The sequence below is a fragment of the Terrapene carolina genome, unplaced genomic scaffold (assembly GCF_002925995.2).
Source record: "Terrapene carolina triunguis isolate 2854851 unplaced genomic scaffold, T_m_triunguis-2.0 Scaffold96, whole genome shotgun sequence".
Taxonomy (NCBI): domain Eukaryota; kingdom Metazoa; phylum Chordata; order Testudines; family Emydidae; genus Terrapene; species Terrapene triunguis.
The window spans coordinates 44,220,575-44,233,300 of record NW_020664447.1 but is presented as its reverse complement, the minus strand read 5'-3'; the positions used below and the strand labels follow the sequence as shown (position 1 = coordinate 44,233,300).

General features: G+C 40.3%; 1 protein-coding gene across 1 annotated transcript in view; it reads right to left on the bottom strand.

The window, feature by feature from the left end:
* Window positions 1–2,800: 2,800 nt before the first annotated feature.
* The window catches only part of GPR176 (G protein-coupled receptor 176), a 79,559-nt gene continuing 69,633 nt past the window's right edge, over window positions 2,801–12,726 (bottom strand). The window contains exons 2-3 of the mRNA XM_024195605.1: window positions 8,798–9,050; window positions 2,801–3,911 (exon numbers count right to left, since the gene is read on the bottom strand). Of these exons, the coding sequence (XP_024051373.1) occupies window positions 2,801–3,911; window positions 8,798–9,050 (1,364 nt within the window). The remainder of the gene's footprint in view (window positions 3,912–8,797; window positions 9,051–12,726) is intronic.

Below are 12,726 nucleotides of genomic sequence, written 5' to 3'. Positions count from 1 at the left end.
CAGGGGCTCATTCCTTCTCTGAACACAAAAGATGTGCTTTCATACATTTCTCTGATTCTCACAGAAGTTCAAATGGATAAACTCTGCTGCAAAAATGACTAAAATAAAATGCTTCCAGCTATCATTTATATTCCAAAGCAATTCTTAAAGTGTAAAAAAATGCATCCTAATCAAATTTGTTTCCTGAAACAATGCAGTGTCCCAAGTGGCAGTTTGAAAAAAATACAAGCCAGCTTCTAAATACATTCAGTGTGAATGGAAACATATATGTTTGTCTTCATAATGAAAAACAACCAAACCCGGTCACCCTCCAAAACAATCCAGGATTAAAATGGCCAAATTCATGCCTGATGTAAGTCTATTGAATTTGACTCCATGTTTATCATTGTTATATTGAACGTGAAAGTAGGAATGGGCAAAACCAAGGGTGGCTTTGTTTTTTCAAGGGAGGTTCAGAGCTGGGTTCCATTTTATCTGAAGTCCCAAGTTTGGAGAAAGGGGAAAGGTCCAGATGAAGACTGCTGGCTTTGGCTCATGCCTACTAGGAAGTAGACCACAAATGTTTAATTTAACCAAAAGCTTATAAGAAAGATGCAGCAGCTGACAGCTTTCTTTTTTAGATGTGTTGTTAATAAAGGCTGCTGATTTAGTAACTCTGAAAAAGCAAACACACATTCCATTGTAATATTTTATCAACACTTACAAAATATAACTAGCAACGGTGATTCTCAACATTTTCCATCCTGGGACCTTCCACTCCTTTCCACTAGCCAGACCCCATTCCCATGTAGCTAAATCGGAAGAGCAGGGTGGTTGTGACATGTTTGTGACCCATCTGGGGTTGTGGCCCCCAGACTGAGAACCCCTAAACTAGCATAGCAACAAACCTAAAAGGAGAGGATGAGAAACACTGTTTACATTGGAGTTTAAAAACCACTCTTCACATTTTTGTTAAAATGTTTGCTTTGAGTGACTTGTAGACATGAATCACCCTTAGCTCCCTCTAAAACCAATGTCCTGCTTCAGATATGTCTAAGGAAGAACAGTTATTCATCAAACTACCTAGGCAGAATTTTTTCTTTCTTTTAACACTGGGCTGGTCAGATTTGGCAAGTTATTTTAAACTAGACAGTACATTTTAAAGAAAACTACTTACTAAAGAGGCAGTAGGGTACAGGTGAGGGCTTGGCATGCACCAAAGATCTAAACTACAGACGGAGAACAAGTGCGCACAAAGAGTACTAGGGTATCATCACTCTGTGCTTTTGATAAACTACAGTGTGAGACAACAGCAAATGCAGAGATGGAAGAAAGGAAGGGCTGCTTGCAACTGAATAAGGATTAAAGTTCCAGGGGTACAGTAGTTTTAAGGTTGTCTTACAGACTGTCACAGTTTAAAATTCACATTCAAGATACGCAAAACAATACATCTGTAATCAAGGAGGAAGGTGAGCTACAGTACAATGCCTGAGCACTCCTAGATAGACTAGCTTGTTGATAGAATGGACAGTTTGGTTCTGATTCACAAAGGATTTAGGCACCAGGAGTGGAAATCTGCTGTGAAAGTCATACATTGGATGATCTAGTATGAGATGAGTGGTGTAAATTACAATTAGCATATTTGGGGTTTATGCCCACCACTAAAAGGAAATTTAGGGGTTGTGATGTCTCCCTACTCCCGCCAAAGGTAAACAATGGCACTTACATTTATTCCATTCGGCGGCTAATCATCAGCTTGCTGCAACATCACTTTTTTGCAAGGTATTACCATTTCTGCACCTTGAGAAATGCAGGCAAATAAAGGCAATGCCTTGTGTTTTCACAAAACAGTCAAAAGAAGAGGGCACAAGCAGACTACTCTGCAGGCACATATTTACCCAGGACTCTGGCTATTTACAGCATGGTGAAATCATGCACCCAATAGGCATATGCACCATGCACATCACCATGGGATCTAACTGCCATTGGCTCATGCCCTCAGCACATCTATGCATGCTCCTTTGGGAAGAAACTGTATCACATAGTCTACAGTCTACTTTTCATTAAACTACAGGAATGCATTTGTTTTTAAAGGGAGGAAATGACTATTTTAGAAGTTTTTTTCTGTTAATTTTTAAACAATTTGGGGGGCCTCCTACACCACGAATTGGGCTTCCTCATGCTAGTTGATCCTTTTTAGGCCAAAAGTGAGCATACTTTAACTGAGAAAGTAACTGGGCTACAAAAGAAAGAGAAGAGCAACACGTATAAGAAACCTATGAGCTGTTCCTGACATGGCTTTTTTTTTTTACTTTGCTGTAAGAGGTCAGCTAAAGAGAAAGGGCATCTTTGTATATTTCATTAATGAAACTCTCAGAAACTTGCTGTGTCCACTTTTGTGTAGAAGGGGCATGGCCTAGCTATTTTGTGCTCCCTGAAGTCCTGCCTATTGGCTTGCTGCTGCAACACAGAATAGTTATGTTTTCATTTTACTAAACACTGGAGTGCCCAGTAAATCAGCTGCCAGACCACATCATGAAAGTTTCACAGGAAATGTACACAAAGCCATACATACCCTTTGGAAGTGAATCAGACCTGTACTACTGTCTGGATTTCACAAATAAAGCAGAAATGACATCAGTAGATATTTAATGAAAACACATTCATAAGGAACACTTCTGTTAAATGTTTCCCTTTTGTTTTTTTTTATGTATTTGGCACAAAAATCAGCCTGTAACAAATTTCAGCATAACAATGATCCATGGGATCACATGTACAGTAGAAAGTGGCCTTCCTTTGTTATTCAGAGCTCCTGCTCCTACTAGGAATCCACCTTGGGAAAGATACTGACTTTATTGTTTCTGCTGATTTTTCTTTCTGCTTTACACTTGGGCTGCTTTGTCTGGATGAGCTCTTCAGGGGTATTCCCCAAGGGAGGCAGCAGTCGCTTCTTACTATTCCGATTTTCTGAGAGCCACTGTGGAGGCAACTCAAAAGGCCCAAAGCCAAACTGCATTGAATATTTGTCATTAACCAGATCTGCTTCTGTTGGCATGGCAGGGGCCACCTGAGCAGCTGAGTCTGCAATGGTGTGTTGTAGACATTTCTGAACTAACGTCTGTTCTACCTCTAAACTGGTGGTAGGGATTTCCTTTTGCTGAAAGTCACCAGAACCAATGGATTTTGTTTCATTCTCCTCATCATCCTCTGTTGGCTTGAAGATTTGCTGCTGCCCAATGTGAAACATCTCCAGAAGCTGGCTACCAGAGCGGACATTGGGCTCCAAGTTAGTATCTGCAACACTCCCAGAGCTGATAATGTTCCTCCTACTATATCTCCGGTGTAGCTGCACTATTGTCCCCACTAAGCACTTCCGTACAGATTTGTTTACAGTCAAAAAGAGCAAAGGATTGGCTAGCAGGGAGACTTTAGGCAACCAGATGGCAGTGAGGAACAAGAAGACTGAAATATCTGGTATGTTGAGTATGGTGCGGTAAATCACCAGAGTCACATAGGGAACGCTGCAGAAAATAAAGATCATAACCATAGAGAGCAGCATGGCATGAAGCTCAGCTTCTCTCTGGGAGGCATAGGGAATAGAAATAGTGTTCTGAGGGGTTCTTAAGGCAGCTATGATGACTTTTTTCTTTTGGCTGGCACTCAGTGCTCTGCGGATAAGAATCATAAAAAAAAACACCACGGCCACTGGTACAATAACAGTGGTGATGTTATAAATAATGACATACACCAAGTGGCCTAGGGAGTAGCTCCAGGATCCTGTGCAGGTGGACATGGCGTAAATATCAGAAACATTGGTCACAGCAAATACAGGAATGCTGGCCACCACGGCATGGGCCCAGATGTAGATAACCAGGTCTCGAGACTTCGCATCAGATATCTTTCTTTCCAATGGGTATAAAACTGAGTAGTACCTGCCAAAAAACAAGGACAGTTTAAAGAGATGTGAATATATGTATTGATTGTTTAGGATCATACAGTCAGAGAATCATAGGACTGGAAGGGACCTTGAGAGATCATCTAGTCCAGTCCCCTGCACTCATGGCAGGACTAAGTATTATCTAGACCATTCCTGACAGGTATTTGTCTAACCTGCTCTTAAAAATCTCCAATGCTGGAGATTCCACAATCTCCCTAGGCAATTTATTCCAGTGCTTAACCACCCTGACAGGAAGTTTTTTCTAATGTACAACCCAAACCTCCCTTGCTACAATTTAAGCCCATTGCTTCTTGTCCTATCCTCAGAGGTTAAGTAAAAAGAAAAATTCTCCCTCCTCCTTGTAACAACCTTTTATGTACTTGAAAACTGTTATCATGCCCCCTGTCAGTCTTCTCTTTTCCAGACTAAACAAACCCAGTTTTTTCAATCTTCCCTCATAGGTCATGTTTTCTAGTTTGTCGCTTTTCTCTGGACTCTCCAATTTGTCCACGTCCTTCCTGAAATGTGCCGCCCAGAACTGGACACAATACTCCACTTGAGGCCTAATCAGCGCAGAGTACAGTGGAAGAATTACTTCTCGTGTCTTGCTTACAACACTCCTGCTAATACATCCCAGAATGATGTTCGCTTTTTTTGCAACAGCGTTGCACTGTTGACTCATATTTAGCCTGTGGTCCATTATGACCCCAGATCCTTTTCCGCAGTACTCCTTCCTAGGCAGTCATTTCTCATTTTGTATGTGTGCAACTGATTGTTCCGTCCTAAATGGAGTACTTTGCATTTGTCCTTATTGAATTTCATCCTATTTACTTCAGACCATTTCTCCAGTTTGTCAAGATCATTTTGAATTTTAATCCTATCCTCCAAAGCACTTGCAATCCCTCCCAGCTTGGTATTATCTACAAACTTTATAAGTGTACTCCAGTTTATAAGCCAGTCTCCTGGCTTGAAGGAGGGAGATAAGGATAGTGTTTTGGTAGCTGTCTGAGTGTGATGTGGGTTGCCAAATGATTACCAGTTTCTGCTTTCTCTTAAACAAGAGTCTGGCTTTACAGGTCTGGCTCTAGAACAGAACTGAAGATCCACACCTGGGAAGCACATGATCAGTGATAAGGCAATAGCTATCCCTACCATACCCGGGATTATATTACATTTTTGTTTGGATTTATGTTCATTAAAAATAACTTAATACTGGTCTTGAAACTTCCAAGTGGCTCTCTCATAATTTTTTTACCTCCATGCACATTGCACTGGTCATATTCAGAAAAAAAGAATAATAATGACTGAGGCACATTTATGTTCACTCAAAACGCCAGAGTCTCAATGTTAATCTGAAGGATGTCCTATGATGGATTACCTCTCACAGTACTTAGCACCAACGCCCCCCCCCCCCCAAAAAAAACAACAACAAAGTGTCAGAGGTGACAAAAAGGGACAAAATAATCCCAACATTTGTATGTAGGGCAATAAGAAATGTGGATAGATTTTGCCAGAACAGTAGGCTAATGCACCGTCAATGTCTTCATCCTAAATATCTTCTGATGTTGTTTCTAAACAAAATGTAATTGTAAGCAGCAATACAATATACCCAGCTGATATGATTGGAGAATGGTTGCAGTATTTGGTGTCATGTGGCATGCAAGTCAGTGAAGTGAGAGGCATGTCACATACATGCTTTTGGCTGTGGTAAGTCACCTACCCTGTGTAAGCAAGCATGATGTCTATAAGTGCTGTAAAATTCAGGAGTCTTAGCTTTACTCTTCAAGAGAGAGCACTAAAAATAAATTGGATATAATTTTACTTGGCATGTGCATGGAAATGGGTACAATTATTTATAAAAACATTTTGCTTTGTAATATGGTTGGTGCTTAACTACAAGGCCTCTGTCAGTACAGTATGATTTTTGCATCTAGGTGCAATGTATGTAGCACTGCATGTGTCCCTCTACTGTAGAAAATAGTGTGGATTTGATTTTCAAAAGTTGTGGTGCCCAAGGCCATCAGTAAATGGATAGTTATACACATACCTAGCAATTTGCACATGCATCTGTGGTAACTGAACAAATTACATGCTCAAATTCATATTCTTGTTTGCTTGCAGATGTGGAATGTTTGAGCTTTTAAAAATCAGGATCCGTTCATGTATTTGTGATGTTATTGTCCTTTAGGTGGCTTATTTCTAATCATAGGGATTCTCCTTATCAAGTGGTAGGAGCTTGTGCTTTTTGATGCTGAAAGTCATGAATATTATCACTGAGGCCCACATAGTATGCAGTTTCACTGGTGACCGTGGTGTCTGTTGCTTATATGGTCACAGATAGCTGTATAGTGTTTATTGTTTGAGATACTGATGCTTGAATATGAATCTTGAGTATTTCTCATCTCAATAAATGACATGCAAAGCCCCCATATCCTCTTCCTTGAAGATGTCAGAGATGAACAATAGCTTCAATTTAAGCCCCAGCCAATTAATAAATATAAAAATACATATCAGACTTCAAAGGCATCTCATGATACCACAAGTAATTAATGAAGCCTAGGGAACTACAAAACATGAGGTTTTAATAATCAGCCCCACTCAGCCCCTTTTGTTTAAAGAGAAAAGTACAATTCTTTTTCAGTCTCTCTTCAAACCAGAACAAACCAAGAGTCTAGTCAAATAAAGCTGTTCAAAACACCGCCAGTTTGGTTCATAGGGCTTCCCGTAAACTTCTTCTTTAATTAGTTTAGGTGAGTTCCCATCCTGAGTTTCCTTTTGAGCTCAGAGTTTGAACAACATCAAAAACTCAAAGGAAAACTCAATTGAGTGTCTAGTGATTTCCACCCTACCATTAATCAGTCCAAGTGCTCTTGAAACTTGGCCAGTTTTGCTCAAACAAGGTGCAAACTTTTTAATGAAACCCAAAGTAGCAAATTATAATTACAAAGCTAAATCCTTCAAAACAGGGTTGTATATATTGGAACAATATGCATATGAATTATGCACCCAAGCCTGCAAACCCTGTGTGAGTGGCTGTCTCTAGCTCCTACTAAAAAAAAAATCAATGAGAGCTCTGTTTGCAGAAGCCCTGCAGGATTGATCCCTATGTTTACTTGTATATATTATCCTGATGCTCGCTAGTGCTGTAACAGTTATGGGCCAATCACTTTTCCCCATTTGAAAAATCTGTTTTTCTTGGGCTTGTGCATTTAGTTTGCATTGGGTGAAATACAATTCTCCCTCTTGATCATGCCTGAAATGTCAGGATGTAGTAGATCCTCAACACCCTAAGGGATAATTCTCTTTTCTCGCCAGTCAGGCACCATATAGGGAAGGAAGAGTCAAATCATGAAGACCAGTAAATACAGAAATTATAATGGAAGCTAAAGAGGCACTTCCAGGCATAGCTGTAGTTTCTAATATTTTGCCCAATATTAATGGAAAGGTATTGGACGAAATTCATACCTGGTTTAACCCTGCTGAAGTCAATAGATGATTTGGTTCCTTACAGAAATGACTCCAGTTAACTACACAGTTATCAGATTAGCACAAACTGCATTCATATGATATACAATGTAGGGATCATTACTTGCAAGTAACATACAACTTTGATGTGAAGTAACAATTTAGTTGGCATTAATTATGCAATTAACTTGTATCACACTGATTTTTACAAGACAGTTTGCTTTCTTTTGGCAGCTGTAACATCCATTTATCTTATGTCATGTGACCAACCTGCCCAATATTAATCTTACACACTGCATATTTCTGTTTTGGTCCAGCACCCTGAAGGACCCAGGTCTGTGCAGGGAGACAGCCACCCACTCAGGGGACACTAGAACCCCCAGGCTGCCCCCCTCTGCCCACGGTGTGGCCTGGCAGAAAGCTGCCAAGAGGAGCCAGCCAGAGTCTCCAGCCGGTAGGGGAAGAAGCAGCCAAAGCAAGGACTGTTGGTGCTTTGGAGAACTTTCTTTAGTGTTGACTGTACTTTCTCTGCCCCGTGCTGATTGGCTGTTTGCTCCAACCCTCCCACTCCCTCACAGTCTCTTCACCTCAGCTTCACTCCAGACCTGCCCCTCTTACCCACCCTGTCCCCCTTACCCTCTCACCTTCAGGGCCCCTCTCCTTTCCATTTTCTTTCCATTTACTTTATCCTCTCCCATCTATACCTACCTAAAGAGAGTGAGAAAACTGTGGAAATAACATGATTGCTGCCATCACACCGTTCATTCTGCTTATGCGTTGTACCCCGTTCCCCACCCTAGGTCTGTATGTTCTTTGAGGCAGGGACCATCTTTTTGTTTTATGTTTGTACAGCGCCTAGTACAATGGGTCCTGGTCCATGACTGGGGCTATGACTATGGTAATACAAATAGTAATTTTGTATTAGTTTGGAACCAAAAATGTGTATTTTGCTCACAGAACCACTCATGTGAAACTGTACTTTTCCCTGTTAATAGAGATCTGCCTCAAGATGGGTGGGATCAGAAAGTATTAATCACATAATTAGCGAGTTAATGTACAAGTATCCATGAAGTTTGTTCAGCACAAAGACTTAGTAATAAGAAGGATTAATGACAGGAGGAATAAGAGGATAGAAGCATCTTTGAAGATACATCTGCATATCAAAACCCCTTTGTGAAGTCCATAGATATCAGGATAAACTGAAATGAAACTGTTCCACACAACAGAGATTAATCTTTATATCCATACTTGTGTGCAAGGAAATTGAACTTTGTGGACACAAAGCTGGGATGGAGGCCATTGATATATCGGCACAAGGCACCATTAAACAATATTTAACATTCAGATGTGTGTAATTAAGCGGGGAAGGAAATAAAGAAAATCAAGGACAGGATGCTTGTAAATTTGATTTCTTACCTGTCCAAAGCAATGGCAGGAAAACTAAGGATGGTCACTGAGCAGAAGACTTTATGCAAGAACTTGACAATTTTACAGAAGAGCATGGTGTAGATCCACCAACAGCAGTGTGGACTGGCACTAAGGACAATATCAAAAGGCACACAGACTAGACTGGCACAGATCCCAGAGCAGGCCAAGTTCTTAATGAAGCGGTTTGTTACTGATTTAAATACTGATGTTCTGCAGGTCGACCACAGCACCATGAAGTTTCCTGGGAAAGAAAAAGACAAAATACAAATCCATACTTTTGACTAATTTGAATGTTTCAAAGTACTGCAAATAAAAGCACTTGTTTAGAATTAGCTATATATCTTTGGTTCTGTCTAACATTTGTATTATGTAAGCAGAGCAAGACCACGTATGTATGTGCATGCACAATTGGCCACAAAGAGTTCAGTTTCCAAACATAGGTGGTTAACTAGGATGCTCAAACCATGCACTTAGATGCTTAAACTGACACATAGGTGTTTCAAATGGGCAGTTTGTTTTGAGTATCCAAATATGGAAATCTATTAAGGTACCCACATTTCAAAAAATTGGCACACAGTATTTTTAAAGATGGATATACAGAGTAAGAAAACAAAGATTCCAGGTAAAGCTGATTTTACACTACTAGTCTGGGTGTGAAAATGGGTCAGCAGCCTGCTTTATTTACTACCTCTGGAGACCTTGGTACAAGCTTACAGTAGTGCATTGAGGCCTGTATTAGGCGACAAATGAATGAGTTTATCTTCATTTACTTTTCAATTTATGGGATTCCATGTAGACAATAATGTCTAATTATACCAAGGGAAAAAAAGAGAAGAGAAACACACAAGATGGAATCAACCAAGTTTTTCCAATATTCAAGATACTGTATATATAGTCTACAGTTTGAAGAGAAATGTGGGATGAGGGAGCGGGGAGGAAAAGAAAAAGGAAAGGCAGAAATCAACATTAGTTCAGATAGTATTTATCACTGATCATACTCTACTTCTGACACAAAAAGTCTGACATCAAAGACTCAGTTCTTCCTGAATAACCTCGACAGTAACTAATAATACATAATGTTATGGCAGGTGTCACCAAGTGGTGCTTTTATACATAGTCTTTCAAGTTCTTTTTCTTTAGTCTGCAACATAATGTTCAGTCTTGGGAAGACATGCTGTGCTGTTGTTAGTATTTCTTAGGCAGGGTTCTCTGTAGGAGGTAGCTTCTGTAGAGAGGGAGTTTTGTGAGCAGCAGAAAAGTTTGCTATCTGCCTTTGGCTTTGATTAAAATAAATTCTTGAGGCAGTAACTCGTGTTGCTGCTGGGCTGAGATTCCTGGAAAAAGGGACTGACTGCCCTGCATGCTGTCTGACCACCTTTGTTCTAGAACTGATGTATGGGTATAAATAAAACAAGTTCCACTTAGCATATACTCAAAATTCTATGTCACTGATATCTTCTCCACTGGGAAGCTGACCTGCAAGGCTCCAGATATTTGTTACTTCTCAGCAGAAGCATGACACTGGTGTCAGAAAAGGACACTGCTGTCAGAAGAAGGGACAACACCAGCATGCCATTTTTCAGGATGATTGTAGACCCTAAAATCCCATCATGTTTCCCCTAATTTTAAACAGAACCAGTAACAGAACACATATACCCAGTGACAAGACATATACCCACTACAACTAGAGAGCTGCATTTGCCAACCTTTTCAAAAGTGGCTCAGAAATATCACCCACAAAGCTTATCACCTAACACACAGAAAGACTTATATGCTAAAAACAGAAGGCGAGAGAAATATCACTGCCCCTGCTGAAGGCACAACCAATCCAGATGGGTAGTTGGTTTCACAAGAAGTTGTTAAAGGCCCACAGCTGTCATTGTACAGAGAAGGACTCCTTACCCATGACATTAAAATCTCACAGCAGCAGCACAACAGGAAAGGAAGCAATTTGCCTTTGTGGCACGTAGTGCTGGGTCCCTCCTGCTGCACACCAAGATGTCAAAAAACTCAGATACGAGATTGAGCATAAACAGATTACAAGAGAGAGATTTTTATAGAAAAGAGAACATTCCCTAATAGGAAAAGCACAACCAGAGATCACAACTAGTGTTAACAGACAGATAGAAACGCCATTGAGTTGAGTGTAGGTCCTTGCTTCATTCTGCCAACTAGCTTTTTAGAAACTAGCCAGTATCTTTATTGTATCATTTCAGAAAAGTGTGCAGTATAACTTCTGAAATATTCCCCATTGATGTGCTGTATAGGATTACAGTAAACAAATATAACTCTTACACCATACAATTGATATAAAATTGAATTATCTCTTATTACCCAAATTCCTATTTGTTAGCTGACAAAATATTTAGCTAAGTATTTACTATTTGATGTGTTTAAAAATGGAATCATCATCTAGTTTTGGCAGGTGCCTTGAGCATGATAAAATATTCACCAAGCAGCATTCAATCAGCTGTGTTTAAAGCTTCCTAAAGCACTAGGAGGTATTCAGTCAATCATATCACTTGCTCAACAAAGTATTCCTAGTTATTCCTATCCTCCAGTTATTAAAGGAGGACACTTCAGACAGTAACAACATACTATTAGGATGCCCTGGAGCAGGGGAGAAGCGGATAGCTTTGTTTGTAAATTGAACCCATTTACCTATTTTGAATTTCTTTAGTAGCTCTTCACAGTAAATCACTAAATCACTGCAAGGTTCACCTCTGTTAGAATGAATACAAATAAAGAAGTTGAGAAAGAAAAGCAACTAGCGGAAGTTTTTATGGTTCAGACACTGCTAGAGAAGAGTTGAGCCATGCTTTATATTCCTGTGGCATAAAGTTTAATGAAGTAGGACAGTCTGATTCTAGAGAGACAGCCTTGGAGTCAGTTTTATAAACCATGAGTTGTCATATGATTTCTTCCATTGGGAGGTATAGAGGAAATGAAAATAGCACAAGTCCTGACCAAACCTGGCTGATGAGTGGGAGGAGTAGAGCCCACAAGCATCGTTCCTCTCTCTCTCTCTAAGATGGAGGAATCCTTTACCTATACATGATGCAACTGGACCCCCACATGTTTGGTGGGTCATGTCAAACATAGCTTGGGGACAGAGCTGAGTGCAAGCACTCAAAAGGGTATTATACCTCCAAAACCAATGGTTTTTCAATGGAAAATTAATCAGGCACTAATGCTACTCAGAGAAGCATTAACTTTATTTGTACTTGCAGCCATGGCTAACTAGCTCCTAGGCGAGCCAGGCTACCAGAGGAGAATAGGACATTGGGCATTATGCATGGAGTGGCAAGCTCTCCATGCCGATTCCTTGAAATTAGCAGAATTTCCACCATATGCCACAAAGCCTTCGCCTCAGAGAAAATAAGGCACTGAAAACTCCACGCAGGAGTCAGATACTATGGAGACGATCAAAGCCTACACAGTGAACTGCACAGTTTTCCATATCAGTTTTGCTCACCCATCATCCATTTATTTTCATGGGAGAGGATGACAGTGTTCTAGGTGACTGAGTTATTTAACTAGCATTACAGCAGTCTGTGCTTTGAGTCTTTTCCATAGTTGTATAGCTGGAGTTGTCCTTTTCTGTCCACGTTCCTCTGTCATCAGCTGTTGGAATTTGTGAAAGATCCCAGACTACTATCAGTATTCTGGCTAGTTTATAGCTCCATGTTTCAGGTCATCACAGCTGAAAATACTATAGACATTTTCTATCAAAGGTTATTTTCCTAGGTGCTTTGGATGATAACTCATCTAGAGCCAGGCCACCTTGGGCTCACATTTCATAAACTACACCAGATTGTGTTAGTCAGTTCTTGGATGGGAGACTTCCATAGGAAGCGGTGCTGGTGATTCAATAGATGACACTGTCCCCTCAGTACTAAACTAATGTACAGGCATCT